Below are 24,442 nucleotides of genomic sequence, written 5' to 3'. Positions count from 1 at the left end.
CCCCTGCCTGCCATTGGCCCTACATTGCACCTGGAAGCTGCTGGCATGTCCCTGGCTGCGGCCCTGGGGGAGCAGGTGACATCACACATTGTCCTCACCTGCAAGCACGACGATGGCTGCTCCCATTGACCACCATTCCCCGCCCCTCCCTTTTCCCCTCCCCCCCCCCCCCCCCACCTGCCAGGCAGGGCTGGATTAATTCAGGGGCTTTAATTAGCCCAGATTCCAGGCTAATGGAGGGAGGGGGACAAAAAAATCTGGACTTTGGCAGCTCAGAGATGTTTTTTGTGGGTTCCACTTTAGCCTGAGGCCCTGAGCTGCAGCCCATAAAGCCCGTGCATTAATCTGGGCCTGATTATAGCAGTCTTGAATGATGCCATGTTTATTTCAAATAGTGACAGAGATGCAGCCGTGTTAGTCTGGTCTAGCTGAAACAAAAGACAGAAGTACGTAGCACTTGTTAGTCTTTAAAGTGCTACATACTTCTGTCTCATGTTCATTTCAAGAACACTTCAACTACAGAGTTGACAAAATACAAAGATGGCACCAATGTGAAATTTCTTAACATAGCTACAGCACTCAACCCAAGGATTAAGACCCCAATGTGCCTTACAGAATCTTGGGGGGGAAGTTGTGAAGCATGCTTTCAGAAGTCTGAAAAGAGGAATCCTCTCATTCAGAAGTTGCAGAACCCAAACCACCAGAAAAGAAAATCAAGCTTCTGAGGATGAAAACGAGTTTGTGTTGGTCCGCACAGCTTTGGTGTGTTATCAAGCAGAACCCGGCATCAGCATAGATGCATTGTCCTCTAGAACGGTGGTTGAAGCATGAAGGGGCCATTTAAAATATTAGCACATCTGGTGTGTAAATATTTTACAGCACCAGCTACAACAATGCCAAGCCTGCTCTCATTTTCAGGTGACTTTGTAAACAAGAAGCAGGCACCATTATCTCCTGCAAATGTAACCAAACTTATTTGTATGATCAACGAGTAGTCCTGTGGCACCTTAGAGACTAACAAAAATATATTATGTCAAGAGCTTTCCTGGGTAGATGAGTCGGATTCGATGAAGTGAATTTTACTCATGAAAGCTCATGACACTGTTTTCTTGTACATTTCAAAGCTGGCACGCCTGTGTGCAGCCCGGAGTTAGCAGGACTGCCTGATGGCCCCAGGCTGCAGTGGGGGCTCTTAGGCACTTCCACATTCCTTCTTTGAAATGTACGTCGACAAGTCGAGTAGTCAATGGAAATTCTATCGACTACTCGACTAGTAAATTAACCGCAATTTAACATTCTTACACAGAACTACGTGTTTTTATATTTACAGACTAGCACAGCTACCCCTCTGAGATTTTTTGTTTGTATGAGAAATTGAGTGAACAAGAAGTAGGACTGAGTGAACTTGTCAGCTCTAATGTTATACATTGTTTTATTTTTGACTGGGCAACAGAATGGCAGATAAAATTCAATACTTACTAAGTGCCAAATAATCCATATTGCAAACATAATCCCATTTATATTTACAAAATAATGGGGTCTATATTAGCTGTAACCACTCAAGAAAGAGCTCTAGGTGTCATCATGTGTAGTTCTCTGATAACATCTACTCAATGTGCTGTGTCAGTCCAAAAAATGAACAGTGATAGGAACCATTCATTAAGGGATAGACAAAAATGCAGAAAATATGATGTCTTTATAAGTCAATGGCATACCTACACCTTGAATACAGTATGAAGTATGCATCTCAAAAAGGATGTATTAGAATTGAAAAGGTTACAGGGAAGGTCAACAAAAAATATTAGGAACACAGAACAAGAGAGATTAAATAGTCTGGCAGTATTCACCTTAGAGAAGAGACTACTAAAAATAACATGATAGAGGTCTATGAAATCACAAATGATGTAGAGAATGTGAATAAGCGTTATGTACCCCTTAATATAATATAAAAACCAAGAGTCATCCAGTGAAATTAATAAACAGCACATTTAAAAAAAAAACTTAAGAAAAATGTCATCGCACAATGCTCAGTCAACCTATGGAACTCGTTTCTTGAAGATGCATGAAGGCAAAAAACGTTACTAGGTTGAAAAAGAATTAGATAAATTCATGGAGGATAGTTCCATCCATGATTTAACCAAGATGATCAGAGATGCAAACCCGTACTCTGGGTGTCCCTAAATCCAGCCACACCTTTCTCCCTGACCCAGACACACTCTCTGCCTCGGCTTCCTATCTTCCTATACTCCAGCATTTTCCTTCTATTTGTAAGCTGGGCTCTGCTGGGTTCAGCAACCCATAGTAGCGGCCAACATCTCCACAGCCCATTTCTGCATTGTGCAGTGTTGCAGAAGTCCCCCAGAAGTACTGCTGTGTGCCCACCCACCCTGCTTCTGCCTTGTTCTTGATCACTCAAAAAGCAGTGAAGATAGCTTCCTGCAGTCCTTCTGTGTGATCCCATCCAGTCAATGCCTTTTCAGGTCCTTTGTCACCCCTCTCTATAGCTGATTTTTTTTCCTCTGTATTTCTCCCCACACTCTTCTCCTCCCACACATTAATTCCCACCCAGATCCCACATGCCAACCTACTACCCTGAGTCCCCTCCCACACTCCAAATCTCTTGGTGCCACCCCAGAGCCTGCTCCTATACCCCAAATTCCCAGTTCCATCCCAGAGCATGCACCCCTAGCTGAGCCTTCATCCCCCCAACCCAAAGCCCTCTCCCACCCCCAAGCTCCTCAGCTCCACCACCACCATAGATTGTTCATGTGCAGAATGAATTTTGTTAGGGCGCCAATATGGGGATGATCTGTCACACATCTTCTCCTTCTTGGCACCCATAACACAATTCATTCCATACATGGACATAACAATTAGAGGGAACACTACTGATCATGTGAAAAGATCCTTACTGGAGAAGGATTTGAGGTGTGGTTTTCCCCCTTATTTCAAGAAGAAGTCTCTTTAGCTCTCAAAATATTGCATCTGCATTATAGTCAAAATATTACCTACGTATGTCATTTCATATAGGGGTTGGTGAATGTGTGTAATATAGTCTGTATATTCATTCAGACACAAATATAACTATATAGATTACTACTGCAAGAGTAGTACAATATTGACTTATTTTCTGTTCTCCATGAAAGTACAGTAAGCTTAATTTTTAATTTTGGGACACACCCACACATATAGCTAAGGAGTTATATGTGTATGTCTGTCACTAATCTAATAGAAAGCAACCCAGCAGAAACCAGATATTTTAGCAGTGTTCCTTTGCTTGTCTAAGCCTTCCAAACCCACAATATTAGAGCAATGATTTTAAACTTTCTTCAAACTTGAAACCACTCCATCTGTATTTTGGCTTTATATTGTACATTCAGCGCGCACACTATAGTAGTCTTAACAGAGCTGCTATTTATCTAACATGTCATTTTCTAATTTAAAATCTAACTTTCCATTAAAAAAGACCTGTTCTTAACTGAGTATCTTGTCTTAAGCACAAGATAGCTTAGCGCTGGCAGTATGTGTTGAAGGGTTCCTGCAATAGGCTGTCACTGACAAAACAATGCAGAATTCCATACAATTCATCTATTTTGAATAGCTGTTTTTTTTTCTTTCCCTTTCTTTCAATTTATGCAAAGGTAAACTAGATTCTCATTATGAGACTTGTGTTTTACATGCAAGTTCTTTTTTAAAACCTGCATTTTTCATAAACATGTTTTGGACTGTTTCAAAGACAGCTTTAAGTACTTTCAGCCCTGTAGCCTGTAGAAAAGTCATGTTTTGTATAGTATGAATCTAATACTAGAGATCTGTATATAGGCAGACCCCGGGTTACGTACAAGATAGGGACTATAAGTTTGTTCTTAAGTTGAATCTGTATGTAAGTCGGAACTGACATCAGCCGCTGCTGAAACTGATCAGTTTCAACAGCCGCTGAATCTGGACACCAGTTCCACTTACATACAGATTCAAGGTAAGAACACCAGGCGTCCCCAAGTCAGCTGCTGCTGAAACTGATCAGCAGCTGATTCCAGGAAGCCCAGGGCAGAGCAACTCTGCCTCGGGCTTCCTGTAGTCAGCCGCTGGTCAGTTTCAGCAGCGGCTGACTTTGGGATGCCTGGGGCAGAGCAGCTCGGGTGCTGCTGGCTAGGTCCAGTAGCGCGGCCGCTCCTCAGAGCTACTGGACCAACCCAGCAGCACCCCAGCTGCTCTGCCCCAGGCATCCTGATTCAGCCACTGCTGAAACTGATCAGCAGCTGAATCAGGATGCCTGGGGCAGAGCAGCAGGGGTGCTGCCGGGTTGGTCCAGTAGCGCCAAGGAGCGGTGCTGCGGGACCAACCAGCAGTGCCCCACCTGCTCTACCACAGGCCCCCGGCTTTGCTCCACGTCTCCCTGGTCTGCTGGGGGGGGCACTAGCTGCGTTCCCCCCCCCCCCCCAGCAGACCAGGGAGACGTGGAGCAAAGCTGCGGAGGACCCGGGCCAAACCGTGGCGCTTCCAGATCAGTGCCGCAGTCCGGCCCGGGTCCTCCGCGGATTTGCTCAGCATCTCCCTGGTCTGCAGACCAGGGAGACGCTGAGCAAAGCCACGGAGGACCCGGGCGGACCCGTGGCTTCCAGATCAGCTGAAAGCGCTGCGGGTCCGGCCCGGGTCCTCCGCTGCTCTGCTCAGTGTCTCCCTGGTCTGAAGCGGCCGCGGGTCTGGCCCCGGGTGCTCCGCCGCATTGTTCAGGGTCTCCCTGGTCTGCAGACCAGGGAGACGCTGAACAGAGCGGCGGAGCACCCCGCAGGACCCGCGCCGCTTCCAGCTGATCTGGAAGTGGCCGCGGGTCTGGCCCCGGGTGCTCCGCCGCTTTGCTCCCGTCTCCCTGGTCTGCTGGCTCCGCCAGCAGTCCAGGGAGACGGGGAGCAGCTTTTCTCGCCCCGGAGAAGGCGGGCGGCGGGACCAGGCGTCCCGCTGCTCTAGTTCTCCGGGGCGAGAAATCCCCGTTCGTAACTGCGGATCCCACATAAGTCGGATCCGCGTAACTCGGGGACTGCCTGTACATGGAATAGCTTAATTTTAAAATGTATGAAGAAAGGCAGATCCCTAAATTGAGGTTTGAGATGTGATATGCAAGAGGTTTCCTCATATTAATAAATTGAACATTGATAGCATACAAACACCTTTTTGTGGATTAAAATCAATACAGTATAAAAAAAAATACAGTTAATTTGCCTTTCTTTTTTTTCCAGAATTGAAAGAGTGATAGACAACAATAAAACAGTAAAAATGGTGCCCATCAAGATAGTTCATTCTGAGAGCAATGCAGAGAAGGAAAGTCGCCAGAGTCTTGTGAGCACCATGGAGCCACCTGCCTTACCTAGTGGTTTAGAGAAGGACCAGATTAAAACACTCAGTACTTCTGAGCAATCCTACTCTCGTTTCTGTGCTTACACAAGGCGGGGTGTAGAACCAGAGCCTGAGAGCAAAGCCAAACTTCCTGAATCGCAATCAGCTGAAGCAGTTGAAAACAACTTGAAGGACAGTGATGCCTCCATTCCTGTAATCAGCTATGTGAAAGCCAAAGAGAAGACCTTTGAAGACTGGAAGTCGGAGGAGCTAGCCAGAGAGATTGTGGGAAAAGATAAATCTCTAGCAGATATTTTGGATCCTAATGTGAAAATAAAAACTACAATGGATCTGATGGTGGGAATCTTCCCTAAAGATGAACACCTCTTAGAAGAAGCTCAACAACGCAGAAAGCTCCTACCAAAAGTTCCTTCTCCAAAAATTGCAGAGGAAAAGTGAGTTAAGTGTTTCCAGAAACCAGCAACCCTTACCCTGTTGCTGTCCAACTTTGTGTTTTTCCCTAAACATTCAAGGATCCTGCTTCATAGTATTAATTTTTAGGTTTTCCCGTTAAAACGGCATTATTGGTAGTGTCATTTACTGACCAGATCTATAATCACAGGAGCAAAAATTAGAGTCCTATGGCAGAGAACAAATGTATCTATGTTAAACGCTTTACACATTAGTTATCGTGTAAAATATTTATTACATTGCACCAAAACCAAACTTGGAAAAGCCAAACAATCGCATAAGGGATTTGGGGAAGAAGCAATTAGAATTTTATCATAACACATTTCTCGAAGGCTTTACAAAGTTCTCTAAAACCACCCAATCTGGTGTATAGATAGAGGAGAAAACTTCAAATGAATATAAAAAAATATAAACTCCGTCAAAGTAATCCACTATCACCTGGTTGAGCATGAGAACAGAATAATAAAATATATAACAAAAAAGCAGTTGAATCACACAGATCTTAGATCTCTGAGTGGCAAACCTGAATCCTGACATCCTAACATGACAACCTTCTTCCTAATAATCCTGAATTTGGTAGTCCGAAGAGTGGATATAATCAATACATTATGGCAGGAGGTGGGGAATCTCAAGCCCAGAGACACTCCAGCCCCCCTGCTGCCCTACCACAGGACTAGAGAACACAAAATCTACTAGGCTGGCCCCCCCTAGACTTTGGTATGGGAGGGGAATGTGAGGATTGTCTTTTTTCTCAGTTGGGGGCCACATCAGTGAGGTGAGGATTTTTGTTTGTTTGTTTGTTACACTTGTGTGCAGCTCCCGATTGATTTTTCTGTGGGTCAGCAGCCCCTACCCCAAAAAAGGTTCCCCATCCCTGCACTATGGGAACTTTTAAAAACAGTTTCCAGCTTTTCTCACAGATAATGGCATTGAGGTCTTTATATTGTTTATTAAAGTGGAACTTGAAGGCTGTTGCATCAAATTTCAGCCTGTGAGAGACAAATTTTGTTTAGGTTTCTCTCACATTAATAGTGAAGGCTTCTCTACGAAGTCGTTTTGTTTTGTGGTCGACAGGTGCTGACATCACAAAATTGTTCATCGCAGTTGATATTTATTGTCATCCTTGTGAGCGATTGCTCAGCTTGAAGCCTCAGTGTTGAGTTCTACAGAAACTTGCATTGTCACTCTGTTTGTTATACCTGGTCTCTGGACCTAGGGCATCGGGGGATTGCCAGAGCACTCAAAAATCATGCATGCTTAGGAACACAGGCATTGCCATACTGGATTAAATAGAGGGTTATCTTATCCTGTGGTTCTCAATCTATTTACTGTCATGGGCTGCATATGCAGCTCTCTGTGAGTTGTGCATCTACACAGCACACACACACATCTACCAGTATGGCCCTGAGGATGTCACATGGGCCACATTTGTGTCCTGACTGGGCCACAAGTAGCCTGCAGGTTGAGCACCACTGAGCTAATACAATATTCTACCTCCATTCAAGGGCTAGTTGAGTTCAGACAGAAAATAGAGAAGAAAATGATTTTAAATTTAAGTTTCTTAAAGCACTGTCTTGACCAGTTATAAATTTTAAACAGTGTCCTAAATTCAGTATTGCTTCATCAGCTGTTGTATTTTTGGTATTGCTGATCATTACAAATATATTTCTGTTTTTATTACTCTGCTTCCCGGGTAATTATAATTTCTTAAAATCCCCAGAATGACCACTTTTCTACTAGTCAAGAGAGTATTGCTTAAAGTAATTGGATCTTTAAGGTTCAAAATGGAGAAAATGAAGTGTGATCTGTTGCATTTTCACCAGAAGATTGACTCACTAACCAGTGAGAGCACAGGTGTAGACCAAAACTCTGCCTTCATGCCAATGCCTGTGAAGAACAACAGTAAATGATGATTTAAACAGTTATACAGAGTGCAATTAAAAGACAGACTGATAATAAATGCTTCCAGATGGAAGTGCTACTAGTTTCCTTTAAAAGCCTAGATTGATAAGTAATTATTGTGACTTCCAGTGTGGCAATTTTTCCTTTCACATTTGACCCTGCATTGTTTCCATAGTTATCATTGTCCCGTTAAACAGTCCATTTACTTGGCAAAATGGTGGGTTTGAAAGACTGTTCTTTCTTTTCAGTGCTCAGGATGTCAGGCAGTTAATTAAAGTTATGACTTTTTACCAGGAAAGAGGAGCAGGGCATGCCCTCTGCCATCTCCTTGACAACTAATTCCACCTACTACAGCACGTCCGTACCAAAAGCAGAATTGCTGATTAAAATGAAGGACATGCAGGAGCAGCAGAGTGAAGAGGATTCTGAAGATGAGCTGGATCATGACTTGTCAGAAAAGAAGGTAACACAGTTTTGCACTTTTAAATGTTAAATAAGATTTTCAAACCTGGATGCCTAAAATTAGGCTGCTAAATCCACAATTAAGTATCTAAATAAGAGGGCTGAATTTAAGCCAGTGGTAGTTTCTGGGGGCTTAGCAGTTTCAAAAGATCAAGTTGTTTATTTTTGTTTCTTACTATGGACTTCAAAACCTAACTTTAGATAGACAAGCCTATTTTTAAAAGCCTTGTGTGTATGTTTGTCTTTGTTTCTGTAAAACCTTTCTGCCTGAGAATATCACCTTTCCACTTCTGTAAGAGAAGTGTGCTTTGTGAGAGAGTTGCTGAGCATGCACCAATCCCACTGAAATCAACTGGCCCTTGGACTTCTCCAGGGTTTTGAAAATTGGGCCTTCTGTCTGGTTGGTTGATTGGTTTGTTTTGGGGTTTTTGTTTTGTTTTTTGTGAGTTTTTTACTGCTTGTGAACTCATGAGACTGATAACATTGGTTGGAGCTAGATAGGCAGTTCACACATCACAGCCCCCTAAGCACATGTAGCCCTGTAGCACCTTAGTCTTAACTTGCATAGTATTCCAGTCCTGAGAATCTGCGTGGTGGTTGTAGCAGCTCAGCTCTGTTAGATTGACACCAAACTCCATTTACGGTTTGGCACAGATAGATTTTAACCTTGTTTCCAAGTCATGAGAAACTGAGGGAAATTGTCTATTGTGCTATTCAGTGCTATCTGTTTCTGTGTTCATAGTGGTCTAGTTCTAACTTTATTTACTTAGGGTGTGTCTAGACTACCTAGTTTTGTCGACAAAAGTGGACTTTTGTCGACAAAACAATACCAGCGTCTACACTACCGCGGAGTTCTGTCAACATAACGTCGACAGAACTCCGTGGTTTTGTCGACGCTGGTATACCTCATTTTACAAGGCATAACACTTTCTGTCGACAGAACTCTGTCGACAGAAGGTGTTATTGCCTGTAACACTGCGTCCAGACTACGGAGTTCTGTCGACAAAGCGGCTTGCTTTGTCGACAGAACTCCATGTGTCTGGATGCAAATTGTCGACGGAAGTTTTGTCGACAGTATCTGTCGACAAAACTTCCGTCGACAAAACACGGTAGTCTAGACGTACCCTTAGGGAGTAGGGTAGGAATGTGAATGGTTAACTGGTTGATTGGTTAACAAGTAAGCATCACCCTTACTAGGTGAGGCTTACCGGTTACAGTTAATTGGCATTTGGCCTGGCCAGAGTACTCTATGCCTGTGGCGGACCCAGTCTGGCTAGAGCAGCCCATGTCTGTGATGAGGGGGACGGGCCTGCCACACAACACCTCAGGCAGAGGGCCCTTATCCCAGCATGTTTGGAGCGCACACACCTCCCCTGCCCATTTCCCTTCCCTCCCCCCCGGTCCACTGCTGTTTAACAGGTTAACTGATTAAATGGGATTTTACATTCCAAATACCAGGAGAGGAGCTGCCTTCAGTTCCAGGATATCTCATTTTGTGAATGTAAACCACCATGATCAACCTGCAGTGTTCCTTCAATACAGTAATCCAGACTGAGGGTACATCTAGACTGCTTTCCTCTTCCAAAAGAGGAAATGCAAATGAAGCACTGATTAGCATATTCTTGCACGTCATTTGCATATCCTCATATGACCCTTTTTGCGGAAGGCTTTTCGCCAAAAAATGCAGTCTGGACGTGGCTTTTTCCATGGAAAAAAAAAAACAAACCTTTTTCGAAAGAACCTGTATTCCTCAAAAAATGAGGTTTACAGGTTCTTTCAAAAAAGGGGTTTTTTTTTGAGCTTCATTTGCATTTTCTCTATTGAAAGAGGAAAGCAGTCTAGATCAGTTTTTGTTAAACTGTGTTCTGTGGCGCACTGGTGTGCCGTGAGGCAGTCGGAGGTGTGCCACGGAGAACAACAAAATTCAAAATGGCCACTCTTAGAGGGGCAGGCGACCTTTTTATTTTTTCTCAATATCTTTCCCCCCGACTCTTTTTTCCCCCGACTTTTTTTTTTCCTCAACAAAAAATCCTCGGTGTTCCCCATAAGTTATTGTTTGGTGTTCCTTGATCTTAAAAAATTTAAGAAACACTTATCTAAATGTACCCTGGGAGGAATGATTTTTAAGTGAATAAAAGGGAAATTGTTTTTAAGAACTGTTCGGATATGTTAAGTAATCCATTTCCATTGGAAGCAATTTACTAAACTAAAGAAGAACATTAATTATTCTTGATTCCTTTTACCTGCCAATTATTGTTTTTTGTTTTAATTGATTCAGCAAAAAAAGGTCTGGTCATATTGTCTGAGGAAAAAGTGCTTAAGTTAGAATTTGAAACATTTTTCATCGACCCAACCAACAAGCTGCAATCCACAGACTTATAAGTCAAAAATGTCCTTTATTTGTAGTGATGTCTTTTTAAATGAAAAATGTATTTCCCTTCATCACCTCCCTCACGCCACTAACACAGATTGTACAGGCTGAGAAGTATATCCATTTATAGATTTACTAGATACCCTCCCTCTCTCATGTCTGTGATAGACACGTTCATGTTTACTCACCCATCTGTTCTTTTGAATGCAGTGATATGTGAGCTCTCAATCCAGCAGGCTTTCATCTTAGAGCTCGTCATGCAGTATATGCAAATCACAGTAAATAGGTCAAGCCTTCCTTACAAAACTGCCAAGATGTATAAAATGGTCCAATTTCACATAACAGCCGACTGTTGAAAAAGGAACTATTGCATCCTGAAAGCTTGAATATTATAATTTATTTGTCAGTCTGTTAAAAGAGACACTACTACATGCTTTGGAATCTGTTTCTCAATTCATTGACACTCACCAGTTTTATTCTAGGAAATCATGGCTTAGTCCAGTCTGGGATTCACAGTGGATGTTCCAGGACCAGTTTACGCCCACCAGTCTGTGTTTTGCAATGCTGCAATCTGTGAAGCAATATGCTTGTTGTCTTGTTATTTTATTTAGAATAAAATGTTGGAAAGTTAGGATGCGTTTGGTGGGAATTTTATGTAGAGAAATTGCACAAATCTATTACAAATAATTAGAAACAATCTCCCTAATAAATTAAATGTTCAGGTCATGTAAAGTCATTGAGGAACAATAGGATTAGCACAAATATAAATGGATTTGACTTTACATTTGGGTTTGAAAAATCTACTCGTGGCACTGTCTTTTTAGAGAAGAATATAATGTGGAATGAGGCAGGGAACATAGCACAAACCCACAAAAGTAAACCCAGTGCAGTGATGTTTTCCTAGGCCTGCAGAGAGATAGTACAGGCAGTCCCCGAGTTACGCGGATCCGACTTATGTCGGATCCGCAGTAACGAACGGGGATTTTTCTCGCCCCGGAGGACTGGAGCAGCGGGACACCTGGTCCCGCCGCCCGCCTCCTCCGGGGCGAGAAAAGCTGCTCCCCGTCTCCCTGGTCTGCTGGGGGAGCCAGCAGCACCGCTCCTTGGCGCTACTGGACCAACCCGGCAGCACCCCAGCTGCTCTGCCCCAGGAGTCCTGATTCAGCCGCTGCTGATCAGTTTCAGCAGTGGCTGAATCAGGACGCCTGGGGCAGAGCAGCTGGGGTGCTGCTGGGTTGGTCCAGTAGCGCCGAGGAGCTGCCACGCTACTTGACCAACCCAGCAGCACCCCAGCTGCTCTGCCCCAGGCGTCCCCAAGTTAGCCGCTGCTGAAACTGACCAGCGGCTGACTACAGGAAGCCCGAGGCAGAGTTGCTCTGCCCCGGGCTTCCTGGAATCAGCTGCTGATCAGTTTCAGCAGCAGCTGACTTGGGGATGCCTGGGGTTCTTAAGTCGAATCTGTATGTAAGTCAGAACTGGTGTCCAGATTCAGCCACTGTTGAAACTGATCAGTTTCAGCAGCGGCTGAATCTGGATGCCAGTTCCGACTTACATACAGATTCAACTTAAGAACAAACCTACAGTCCCTATCTTGTACGTAACCCAGGGACTGCCTGTACAACTGCTTCTGTTGCTAATACAGCAAGAGGAAGAACCCTGCACAGATACAAAATTGGTATCCTCAGCTGTTGCTGCAAAAATGATTAACAGATATCCGCATTCACATCCATGGATATGCGTACCCGCAGCTATAAAGCGGATATCTGTAAATTTGCCAGGTTCTCGATATGAAATTTGTATCCTCCTCTGCAGAAATGAACTGCAGATATCCGCATCCACATGCATGGATGTGGATACCCACAGATATAAAGCGGATATCCGTGGAATTGCAGGACTCTAGCAATAGACTACCTAGGCTAGTGAGGGGCAGCATGAGTAACTTCTCCTTCATTTCAGTGAGCCACAAGATTGTTGTATGCAAGACTGTCTCCTGGGATAGAGTAGTTAGTCTGATTGCGCTCGTGTACCTGCAAGTTGTGGGGGGTGCTGATTGAACTGTAGCAGTACTTTAATTGGATGCAGAGGGAACGCATGGCTCTTAGTCAATGTTGTGTGAAGTCAGCATGCACCTCTCTTCATTTGTCCTTGCTTTACGTGAATGTCACTTTAGTAAAACTGGTAGGGGAAAAAAATGCAGATGGAAATCTGAAGAATCTGGCAACCCTGTGCACAGGCAACAGTAAACAAAATGTCTCATGGGCCACGCATAGAACCCCACTGGGCCGCTTGTGATCTGCAGGCCGCAAGTTGCCCACTGTTTGCTCTGATAGCTTTGCTTTGCTAAGCTGCTTCTGAGTGAAATGAACCAGGCTCCAGTCAGTTTTTCTGCTAGTATTCAAAGTAACAAGGATTCTGTCCATTTGAGCTGGTCTTCACTAGCAAACTTGGGAGCTGCAGTTCACCCCCATTTCAAAACTGTAATTGATGTCAAGGAGACATTACAGCTCAGTGAATTACTAATGGGATATGTAGTTTTTAATCTGGTTTATAGGTTTCATGTTTCACAAAGGTCAGTAGTGAGTGCAAAGTCGTTTTCCGGGTCTTGTAGAAAGAGTTAATCATCTCAATCCAGTTCCCAATGGATATGTGTCCATCTCAAAACTGATGTGTTTACTGACAGCCTTAGAAGAGAGGCTATGTGCATGTATTCAGATCTACTTTCCTGACATTTAAGGGCGGTTCTTCCATGACTCATTTAAGTCATTCTAGCAGGGCAGTGTAGAACAGAGCATAACTTTCTTTAATAATGCATTTTATCATAAAACAATAGAATGATTAAATTGCATGGCATCCTAGAAAACAGGAGTACAGCAGCCTGACCCAGTTAATCCAAATCCAACTCCATTTGCATTTAGGAGGGAACAAAAAAAATCAAATCCTTCAGATTAATCAGTTGGTAGCGCATGAATGTGTAAAACTGCTTACTACCTTAATCTTTTGGACACCCAGACAAACAGATAACCCCTGTACAGATTAACCTAACCTGAGACTGTTAAATCAAAACAGGACACAGCCAGTCCAAATAATCCATATGTTTGACTTCGGAAGTATTCTTTGTTAGGCTTTAAGATATAGCTGGCCTCTGTTAGGGGAGCTGAATTATGGATGGTTCCCAAAACTGTCAGTGCTTATTTTGTGTAACTCTGAAGATTGGCTATACCTTCCTATATACAGTATAAGGGTCAGTACCATATTCCTAGGAAACAGATGGGTTTCTGTTTAATTGTACATATTCAATTGGTTAGTTGAAATCAGAGTTTCATATGAGTGTGCCCTGAAATCAAGAAACTTAAAAGAAAAACAAAAATGTAAAGTGGCACTAGAAAATAATTACCATCTTAGACAATGTAGCCTGCGTTAGAAATTGACACTAACAATTTGAAATATTACTATTATTTACAGAAAGGCAACATAAGGAGATGAGACCCCAGCCCAAGGAAAAATGTTTAGGGAGGTGGCATGGTAAGAGCAGAGAACACACATTCAGGAGACTGGGGCTCTAGTTCTGCTCTGACTGTGACTCACTGCATGACCTATAGGAAGTCTGTTCCCCTCTATCCAATGGAAATAATACTTACCTCCCAGGGATTGTTAGGAGCTATGTTTTGAGGGTACTTTGAGACCTTCTGACAGGAAGGGCTATAGAAAGCACAAATTATTTCAGACCTGTGTTTTTATCGCAAATGCAGAACAATTTGAAATAAAAGGGGAAAACCATAAAAAAACCTTAAAATGGAAAAAACTCACCTTCCTTCTAACCCTGCTTCCCAGCAGTGGCTCCTGCAGTTGCTGTTCTGTGGACTTGGTGCCTGGCTTCCCATTCTGGACATTGCTACCTGGCCCATGGAATTGCAGCACAACTCAGGTTTGGCCTCCCCCCTCCTCTACAATGACAGTGCAGCAACAGGGCCAAAACTGAGAAGTACTGCAACTCTGTGTGCTAGGTCACAACGCCTGGAGCAGGGAGCCAGGCTCAGCCTGGCAGGAAGTAATAGGAATCAAACAGCATTGTATGCCATGTGTTAACGTGGACCACCTAGCTTTCTGTCTCCATAGTCTACTTAGCACCATCAGCCCCCCACCCCAAGAATGATTATGCTCAGAGAGGGTGCTTTGGGGACAGTCTTTGAGAAGGAGAGAGTACTTTCACTATGCAGTAATTGGCTTTGAAAATTTGAAGCTGATTTAAGGAGTAGTCATAGTGAGCTCCAAAGGATGTCTTGTCTTCTGCCATGGTGATGAATTGCCAGAGTGGGCTCTTAAACTGAAAGTCCATCTAAAAGGTTGTGTCCTAATTTTTTTTAATTCCAGAATGCTTCCAAGCTCTCCTAAATGAACAGGTAACAGGAATGTGCATACCTCTCACTTTCCCAAGCTCCAGATATAATAGGGTCACAAAAAAATTCATGCAGAGATACTGTTATTCCTTAAATAACTTTGTGATTCTTTGTTTCTTGTTTAAATAACTTTCTACCATAAAAGTGAAGGGAGACTAGATTTCTGTGCGCGGAGAGAACTTTGGGACTTAAATGAGTGATATCCCTCAACATGTGAGACAATAAAGAATTATTGTAACACAGAGTGTGATAATGAGGACAAAAAAAATGGGGGCCAGGAATCAGCTGTGAACACTTGCCCTTCGTTGCTCTCTGGCCAGCTGGCCAAGTGTCTTCAGTGAAGTGTTCTCCTCTGTCCCTTTAATAAGGCTTCTTTAAAATACTGCCAGCTCTGCTGGACTCCTTTTCCCCTTCATGGAAGCACCCCAGGGATCCTACCCATCAGTTCTCTGAGGGAGTCAGTCTGCTCTTCTGAAGTCCAGGGTGTGTATTATGCTACTTTCCTTTCTTCCTTTGGTCTGGATCCTGAATTGAACCATCTCATGATCATTGCTTCCCAGGTTGTCACCCACCTCTACTTTCCCCTACTAGTTCCTCCCTGTTTGTGAGCAGCAGGTCAAGCTACGCATGGCCCCTGGTTGGTTCCTTCAGCACTTGTACCAAGAAGTTATCCCCAACTTTCTCCAAAAACTTCCTGGATTGTCTGTGTACTACTGTACATGTTGTTGGTTTCTCAACTCCCCAACGAGCAGAGTCGCAGATTTGCCCTTAAGCTGTCACAAAGGAGTGTCTAAAACAGGGTTGGAAATGGAGAGTCTCCTGGGAGCCCAGTGAGTGACAGAACAGATTCTTTCTTCTTCCCTTTTCCCTGGTGGGGAAAAACAAAACTGACTAACTTGGATTTCTTGCCATATAAAGTAATTCTCCTTTAGCTGAAAACCCCTTTTAGCAATGAAATGTAAAGCAATGTGCATGCAAAAACTTTGTAGACTTCATTTCTCTACAGGTTGAACCTCTCTAGTCCAGAACACTCTGGTCCAGAAACATCTGTCATCTGGAATGATTTTAGTTAGCCAGATGTCCACTTTTTATGGATGTGGCCCAAATTTTCCATGGTCCCATAAAGTTTTACAGTCACCAGTCTTAGCTTTCAGTTTTCTGTGCTGTTATTGAGCTCTAATTTAGCCCTCAATGTCCTCTAACATCCCAATAAGCAGTGGAAGTATCAGTAATGCTGCTAGACAATATTGATCTCCCATGGTCCAGGAAATTCTCTTGTTAGGAATTGGTCAGGTCCTGAGGGTTCCAGACTAGAGAGGTTCCACCTGTAGTTGGACCACAGTGCCATAATCATAGTTTTCCTTGTACTAATAAACATAAAGTCAGCTGTTCACTTGCTAATCAGAATCAAAGGCTGGTGGGGTTTTTGTCATGTAACAAAGCAAATCAGGGGCATGATCCTGCTTCTTTTTACTCAGTGAGTGTTACTAATGACCTCAATAAGAGGAAGCCTGAGGCCTAAGAATCTCCAGTAGTGGGGTCCTGTTTTGTTTTGGGTTCTGTAAACTGATCTGTTCTAGGAGGGGAAAGGAGTCTGATGCTGAAGTTTGGGGTCTTTTACCTATTGCTATTGACGCTTTTCACTGCTGCTGATGCTTTTCTCCCTGAGATATTGGAACAGAATGCATGGAGAGAAATCTCTCCCTCTCTGCTAAGTCAAGTGTCACTAATAAATACTTGCTCCCCTTTTGTTGTCCACAGCAAAAACTCATTGACAGCATCAGTAGGAAGCTGCAGGTGCTGCGAGAAGCTCGGGAAACACTCCTAGAAGACATCCAAGCCAACAATGCACTAGGAGAGGAGGTGGAGGCTATTGTAAAAGAAGTCTGCAAACCTAATGAGTTTGACAAGTTCAGGATGTTCATTGGGGATCTGGACAAAATAGTCAACTTGCTGCTGTCGCTGTCAGGTCGTCTAGCCCGGGTGGAAAATGCCCTAAATAATTTGGATGAAAATGCCTCTCCTGAAGAACGGGTAAGGCAGGGTGCTAAAGGGCAAGAATATTATTTTGGTATTTAAGGAATCAGTGTGGGAGGCTTTTTTAATTTGAAAATCAGGAGGATAAGAAAGTAGAGGAGTGAAGACTGCTGTGCTGATAATTCACATCAGACTGCTTTCATTAGATCTCGTTAATACTTTTGATCATGCCTGGCCTTCATTCAGACTGGCTTCACCACAGGTGGCTTAGACCTGAAGAATGCAGGACACTTCAGGTTTAGGAGAGTAGGTTGTTTAAAAACTTTTCCCTCTAAAACACTAATGGACAGTTGTCCTGATGAAAGATTATGAGCCTTCTGTTTTTTTAACAAAGGAAAGAAAAAAGCACATGGAGGAGAACAAAGAAAAAGTAATGGTCTGACTCAGCAATGTGGGATGCTTAAAAGAGAACAGATTTTGCATTTGAGCTCCAGTCCAGACACACTGTCTACAGTGTAGTAGTATTATACTATGGTGGCACCAAGTCAGTCATCGGTAGCCATTGCCCTTAGATATTGTACAGTTAGGGTGTGTCTAGACTACAGGGTTTTTTTTTTAAAAAAGGAGCCTTTTTTTGAAAAAACTTCAGCTGTGTCTAGACTGCAGCCGCGTTCTTTCGAAAGTAAATCGAAAGAACGCGGCAGTTTTTTCGATCACGGTAAACCTCATTTTACGAGGAATAACACCTTTTTTCGACAGTACTCTTTCGAAAAAAGGCGCTATCGAATACAAACTGTCATTTTTCGAAAGAGAGCATCTAGACTCTTTTGAAAAAGTGGCTTGCTTTTTCAAAAAAAATCTGCTTAGTAGTCTAAACGCTCTCTTTTGAAAGAGGCTTTTGCGAAAGATTCTTTAGTAAAAGCCTCTTTCGAAAGAGACTTGTAGTCTAGACGTAGCCTTAGGTGCTAGAACCAGGCATTCTGGGGTTGCAGTAATACTCCCAGGCTTGAAATGGTTTCCATTATATAGATGATTTACAGTTTGATTCAGTGGCTTTCAGCACTGCGTAAATTGTTTAAGCACCCTTGACTGTGCAGACAGGTAACACAGACGATGTTTGAGAGAAGTGGCAGGATGCATTAATGGACAAAAGGCAGAGAACTTGGGCGTGGCAGGGTGGGAATACAAAATCTTTTAAAAAAGGCATTTGACAGAAGAATGGCTTTCCAGTCATCTGTTGGTGCCAGATGGTAGTGTGTTATAGAAATCTCATCTCAGGAGAGGTAAGTTATTAGGAAAGATTTTAAGGACTTTACTAGGGAGGTTATTCATTGCTAACCTTTTGGTAATAGCAGAGAAATGGAAAGTGACTTATATATAGTATTATCCAGTAGCCATAATTTCCCCATGGTTAAAACTGAGTCTTGCTTCCTTTGCAAGTCTGACTTTAGATTCCTGTATATTACATTTTAAAAAACATCTCTGCATCAGATTTTATATTGCTGGCCTGTGGCCCCAGTGCATTCTTTTGCCTGAGTAGGACACGCTTTGTAAAGACACAGATGCCTGTCAAAATGTGAAATATCTTTCCTGAAATGATCTAGTGCCAAGGATCAGTTTTTGATGCAGGAAGGCAAATTTGCAAAGGTCTTTGATAGCAATTTAAGACTTGAATGGTCCTTTATGCTGTGGTGGAATCTTAAAGGGCATAATAAAGCTGGAAGATAGTTAGGATTTCAAAGTCACTAGCCCTCTGTACAGCAGGAGTCTTCAAATTGTAAACCAGTTTCTAGGAAGGTTTGCCATTGTTTCTGCTACTATCCTGTCACCCCTACAAAAACTAGGAAAAAGACACTACTCCACTAGTAGTCACTATTCGACTACTTGCTCCCCCACTTGCTGCCTTGCTGGGGAGCAGGAGCCAGTGCTGGGGGTAGCCGGCTTAAAAGCCTGTTCTTCCTAGCACCTATCTCCACTGGGGGTGGGGCAGAGGCATAGGAGGGGATCTAGTGTGAGCTGAGATTGAGCAAACCTTTTTTAAAAGTAAAAAGCAGAGAGCTCCCACTGCGGCTCTACCTTTTAAATGTAAGAAGAGTCTGGTGGCTCTTACTACCTTTAAAAGGCAGAACCGCAGCAGTCCTGGAGCTGGCGTGAGCTGGGACTGCTCAGTCCTGGCTGCGCTGCCTCCGGGAGCTAACCCCCTTATCAACTACTCAATTAGCTTATGAATTGCGACTTAGCATCCCTACTTTTGAAATGGGACTAGATCAAAGCACATTAAAAATCATTAGTATGTGTCAGCTGGAGCCACATGGACAGTTAGACCACAGCTGGCTGGTGGCCCTAACTTGCCACAAACTGTTTGCATAGAGAAGCCCTTAGTCCCAGCCCACCATACATAAATCTTGCTATCCATGTCCCTGCAAATAAAACCAACTTCAAGGTTGACCAAAAAACTGTTTACCTCGAACTTGTCTCTGTAATATGTTTCTCTTTCTCTTAAGCGGACACTGGTAGAGAAGCAGAAGCTACTGACTCAGCAGCATGAAGATGCAAAAGAACTGAAGGAAAACCTGGACCGACGGGAGCGCATTGTCTTTGATATTCTGGCCAACTATCTGAGTGAAGAGAGCCTAGCAGATTACGAGCACTTTGTAAAGATGAAGTCAGCCCTTATCATTGAGCAGAGAGAGCTAGAGGACAAGATCAAGCTGGGGGAGGAGCAACTCAAATGTCTGACAGACAGTCTCCAACCCGAAAGGCTCAAGTAAGAGATTGAGGCCTGACCAAAGACTTGAAAAGTGGATGCTTGGGTCGTTTCCAAGTATGCAAGAGAAAACCCTGACTTCTATCTGTGTCCAGTAGGGGGAGTTAGACAAAAGAAAAATAGCTACAATAGCAATAATGATCTTTCTCATTGTTTGGATGCTGTATTTAATTTTTTAGACCCTCTTTTTAATCCCCGACTCTGTAGCTGTTCTTTGTCTCTCAGTCTATAGAAAGTTCTACAGGAAGTAGAGGATAGATTTTTAAGCTTTTAATTCCATATATTGTGAAGTCTGTTGCAGTAGTGCATGCAAACAGTAATGGTTTTCAGAACAAGATATGTGACCGTCTTTGTCTTCAGATGTCTTCAGTACAAACTGTTGGGAAGCCCAAAAGCAAATGATTTTTAAAAAGCTCGAAGTTGAGGGCTTTTTTTTCAGTCACATCATGTGTGACATGAGTCTAGTATTACATTCAGGTTGCTCTCGTATTGATCCTGGTACATCAGATGCTTTTTTCTTTAATGCATCACATAAGAAAATGTCTCACTTTCTCCTTTCAGAAAATAATTTCAAAACCTATCTCAGCTGGCTACAGATTAAATACACTTGAAAATTGTTTAAGATCTACATTACTGAAGTTAAGAACACATGGTTTAGACAGAAACATTATTTTTATTATTATTTTGACATTGCACAGAAAAAGTTGTGGGCCCATATATATTCTAGCGTAAATACATTTTCTTACCAAGTGAATTGATTTTAAAACCTAGGATTGAGGATGCTTTGTTTGTGTGGTTCAATTAATTTAATAACTGAACTATTAAGAAAAATCTGTTTGCTGCTTTGGGTTTCCCCCCAGCATAGGAAAGAGTCAATAACTTAACAGGACAGACTGAACTATGTTTATTTTTCTTCTGCTTGTTCAACAGTTCACCTTTTTATATAAATATTTAAATTATATTCAAGCTGTCCCATGTAATGCTGTTTTGTCTTTCTCCCTTCCCTCATTTTCCCCAAACGCAATATAAATACCTAAGCCACTTAAATATTCCTAGGTCACGTGAGTTCAGTGCAGTATTCAAATTAACTCTGGCTTATAACTGTGAACATATGTATTTTTTCCATGTCACATGTTGACATAGACTCTTTAATGATAGGACACTATTTCTCAGTTCAAGATTATTGGAGGTGATATTGTAACACTGCCATCCAGTAAAACTCTGATAATCTGCATCATGCTAACAATCTGTTAACACAATGGATTGCTCTGTGAATTACATGTATTATTTCTAAATTAAGATATAACTTTTATGGGGAAAGTGAAGTCTTAGCTATTTAAATCAGGAAGCCCTTTATCTCTGTGTTTCGATAAACAGAAGCCACAATTAAGGCTGAAGGGAATACCAATCTGTAGGAATCTTTGAAAAATACAAGTGATTACTGATAAAACAGGATGAGAGAGAATTGTCTCTTTACACTGTTTCTAGAATTGTAATATTGACAAAAGGTTCTTTATCTGTTCTTATAAAAAGCTGCCTCTTTTAGTGCTTTTCTATGGCTAAATCTAGATGGCAGAGTTAAATCAGAAAAAGATATGCCATTTGCGGTACACAAATGGTGTAACTTTTTCTGATGTTCTTTTGAAAGAAGCTTTTTCAAAATTTGGCGCGTCTACATGGTGCCAAATTTCAGAAAAACCTGCTCTTTTGACACCTCCCTTATGCCTCATAGAACAAGATTTACAGGGATGGCGAAAGAGCACGTCTGCTTTTTTTAAAACATTTTTGGAAAAGAGGACATGTTGCTTGGACACAGCGTTACTTTTCTGGGATACCTCCAGTATCCTAGAAAAGCATTGCAGTCTAGACATAGCCTTTGTCCCTTTTTCCTGATCAGTGAACTGCTAGCATTACAGGGAATTGGCACCGAAATTTCTCTAACACCAAGCCTTTCACAGACAACTATAAATGTTAAAGGGACCATTTGCCTTTTATACGATCCTAATTCATATATACTGAGCCAGATCATCAGTTGATGATCTGGCCTTAATTTCTTCTTCCAGTTTACAAAACTTTAGACTTCTGTCAAAATCCCACAAATATTTGCTGCTATGTTAATTGATACTAGCACTGGTGAGTTTTCTCTTTAGACCCACTCCTTAACCATATGAAACCCTAAGCTAAATCACTCTTAAATAAATTATATTTAGGTTTAGTCAAGGTAGTGTGCATTGTTTTACCTGTGACCTTTTAAAGTGTTTTACATATTGTGGTTACTCTGATGTGTATGTGAAATGTGACTGTGAATAATAATATAATTTCATTATGTGTGTGTACAGTACTTTATTTAGACCTTTCATATAAAGATAGCAATACTGAGGATGTGATATATATTGTCATTTTCACAAAGCAGTATATTTAGTCATCATCTCTCACTTTCTTCTTTTTTAAATTGTGCTCAAAAGCTCTCTTAATTGGGACTGGAAGATGGCTGTCTTCCAATGCTATATGTAAATCTGTAAATAGGTATATTGTTGCTTTAAAAAAATTCTGGTGCTAATATTTTGCCTTTGGCATCTTTAGGTGATGGCTGTTGCTTCACCTTATGTCATCTCTCAATTTTAAATCTCTTTGTATAGTGAAGAATGTGTCAGGTTTCTCCACTTGTTTAGATTTTGCACCCTAGAGTGAAAATGTGTACAGTTTTCTTGCTTGACACTTAACATTTGCCTACTGACAAATCGTATTGCTTGATTTTGAGGAAATAAACTGTATATTTCAGTGTACTGAGTGTATCATTCATTTCATGTGGTCAGAATATCAAGACATCTACTCTTTCATTGGATATTTATGTCCACTTTGCAATCTCTCATGTCAGATAAAGTGTATAGCATTTAGGGTAGCAAACTATTTACCTGCTGGTTTAAAATCAGAATACTTTTTTATTCCAAATTATTTTAAACTTAGAATTGATCAGTCTTAAGTCCCACATCTAGAATGGAAGTAGTTCTTAGATGTGGCATTCCATGTAAGGATATAAATCAATAGGAAAGTGGAACTGAGTAGTTTTCTTCCCTTCTCTGATCCTCCTTGCATTTGTTTTTGTTTTAAGTTGTCCACTTTCCTCTTTCTTCTATACCTTACAGATAATAATAATAATAGAGGTTGAACTTCTCTGGTCTGAAACTGTCTGGTCCAACAATATCCATGGTCCTGCAGAGAGTTTCTGGACCAGAGAGCCCCGGCAGCCAGGAGAGGAGACAAGAGCCCAGCACTGGGGCTGGCAATGGAGCCAACCAGGGGCTGGGAACTCTGCAGCCCAGATGGGTCAAGGGCAGGCATAGCAGCACAGCCCAGTTGTAAGCACAGAGCCTGATGGCCAGGACCTGGGCTGGATTGACAACTCAGCCCAACCAGGGACACGGAGCCCAGTGGCCTTGGCCAGGGCCTGACAGTGAAGGCTGGCAGGTGCCTGTGGGCTGGGAGCAGGGAACCACAGCGCCCAGGAGAGGAGCCAGGACAGAAGTCGAGTTGGGTGGGGGCATGAAGTCTGGAAAGGAGTCCAACTAGTTCTGCTGATGGACCTGGGAGAACCCTGGAGTCCATCAGCAGAGGGGCCAGAACTGACCTCCCTTCATCTGGCAAATTCCCTCATTCGGGACTGGACAGGTCCCAAAGGTGCCAGACCAGGGAGGTCCAACCTGTAATAAACATTATGAAGTAAATGTAGAGCCCCGCCCTCTCTATTCTCCTGTCCATCACTTGCTATCCCCAGCCCTTATACACTCTGTTAAACAGTTTATTTTTAAATTATGCAATATATAAAATTAAAATCACGTTTATAGTTATGAAATAAATGCTCTGTTTTTAATTCATGCTATTTAAATGTCAAATGAAGCATTTACAATTATACATTTTGTTCTCTGCTGTTTTGTAAATCTAAAATCAAGTATTGATAATTATATATTTTTTCTTCCAATAACAAAGTCTCAGTGTGACACCTGTGACTGAACAGTATCTGCCAGTGTCTTGAAGTCTGGGTTATAGTCTGATATTGCTAGTCGTATACAGTCCATCAGATGGGCATCTGTGATCCTGCGCTCAGCCTGGGAAGCTTGCTCCAGCACAGCTGGAGCTAGACGCAGCCTCCCTGGGCTGAGCGCAGGGCAGCCAGGCTGGAAGGAAGAGAAGTGGCTGCCCGGCCAGCTGGCCATGGTGCTCAGCCAGGGTGCACCAAGCTCCACGTGGGCAGGCGCAGAGGAGAAGCCGCCGATTAGCTGGCCGACCTCCCAGCTCCCACCATTCCTCACAGCTGCTCACCTGTGTTGTTGCTTGGTGAGTAGCTGCTCCTCAAATGAGGAAATCTAATGTAAATGTTCTGCGCAAGCGCACAGTTCAGAGAGGGCTCAAGAGCTACTCTTAGAGCCCCTGAGATCTACCAGTAGATCGCGATCTACTGGCTGGTGACCACGGTTGTAGAGGATGTGGGCCAGGATCTTATCAGCTATAGACAGCAGTGAGATGCCCCAGTGGTCATCACAGCATGCACAGTCACCTTTTTTCTTGTATATGTGTACAATCAGGGCATCTCTGAGGTACAGTAATTCCTCATTTAACACGTGCCCGCTTAACACGTTTTCGTAATAGCTCAAATGTCGTCTGGTCAGGATATGGGAGCTGCTGCTGTTTTAGTTCAGACAGATGACCACCACAACCACGCTTCCTACATGCAGGTTTGTACCTCGAGCCTTCCAATCGTAT

General features: G+C 42.7%; 1 protein-coding gene across 4 annotated transcripts in view; it reads left to right on the top strand.

Annotated features, from left to right (window-relative positions):
* SHROOM2 (shroom family member 2) overlaps nt 1–22,467 on the top strand; it is a 186,634-nt gene extending 164,167 nt beyond the window's left edge. For all 4 annotated transcript variants that reach the window (XM_025183134.3, XM_006120196.4, XM_006120197.4 and 1 more), the window contains 4 exons: nt 5,238–5,789; nt 8,002–8,170; nt 16,699–16,971; nt 19,419–22,467. In XM_025183134.3, the coding sequence (XP_025038919.3) occupies nt 5,238–5,789; nt 8,002–8,170; nt 16,699–16,971; nt 19,419–19,685 (1,261 nt within the window). In that variant the 3' untranslated portion in view covers nt 19,686–22,467. The remainder of the gene's footprint in view (nt 1–5,237; nt 5,790–8,001; nt 8,171–16,698; nt 16,972–19,418) is intronic.
* The last annotated feature ends 1,975 nt before the right edge of the window (nt 22,468–24,442 follow it).

Source organism: Pelodiscus sinensis, chromosome 1 (genome assembly GCF_052426305.1).
Source record: "Pelodiscus sinensis isolate ZL-2025 chromosome 1, ASM5242630v1, whole genome shotgun sequence".
In the NCBI taxonomy this organism is placed as follows: Eukaryota; Metazoa; Chordata; order Testudines; family Trionychidae; genus Pelodiscus; species Pelodiscus sinensis.
The sequence above is the reverse complement of the archived record's forward strand: the minus strand, read 5'-3'. Positions and strand labels throughout refer to the sequence as shown.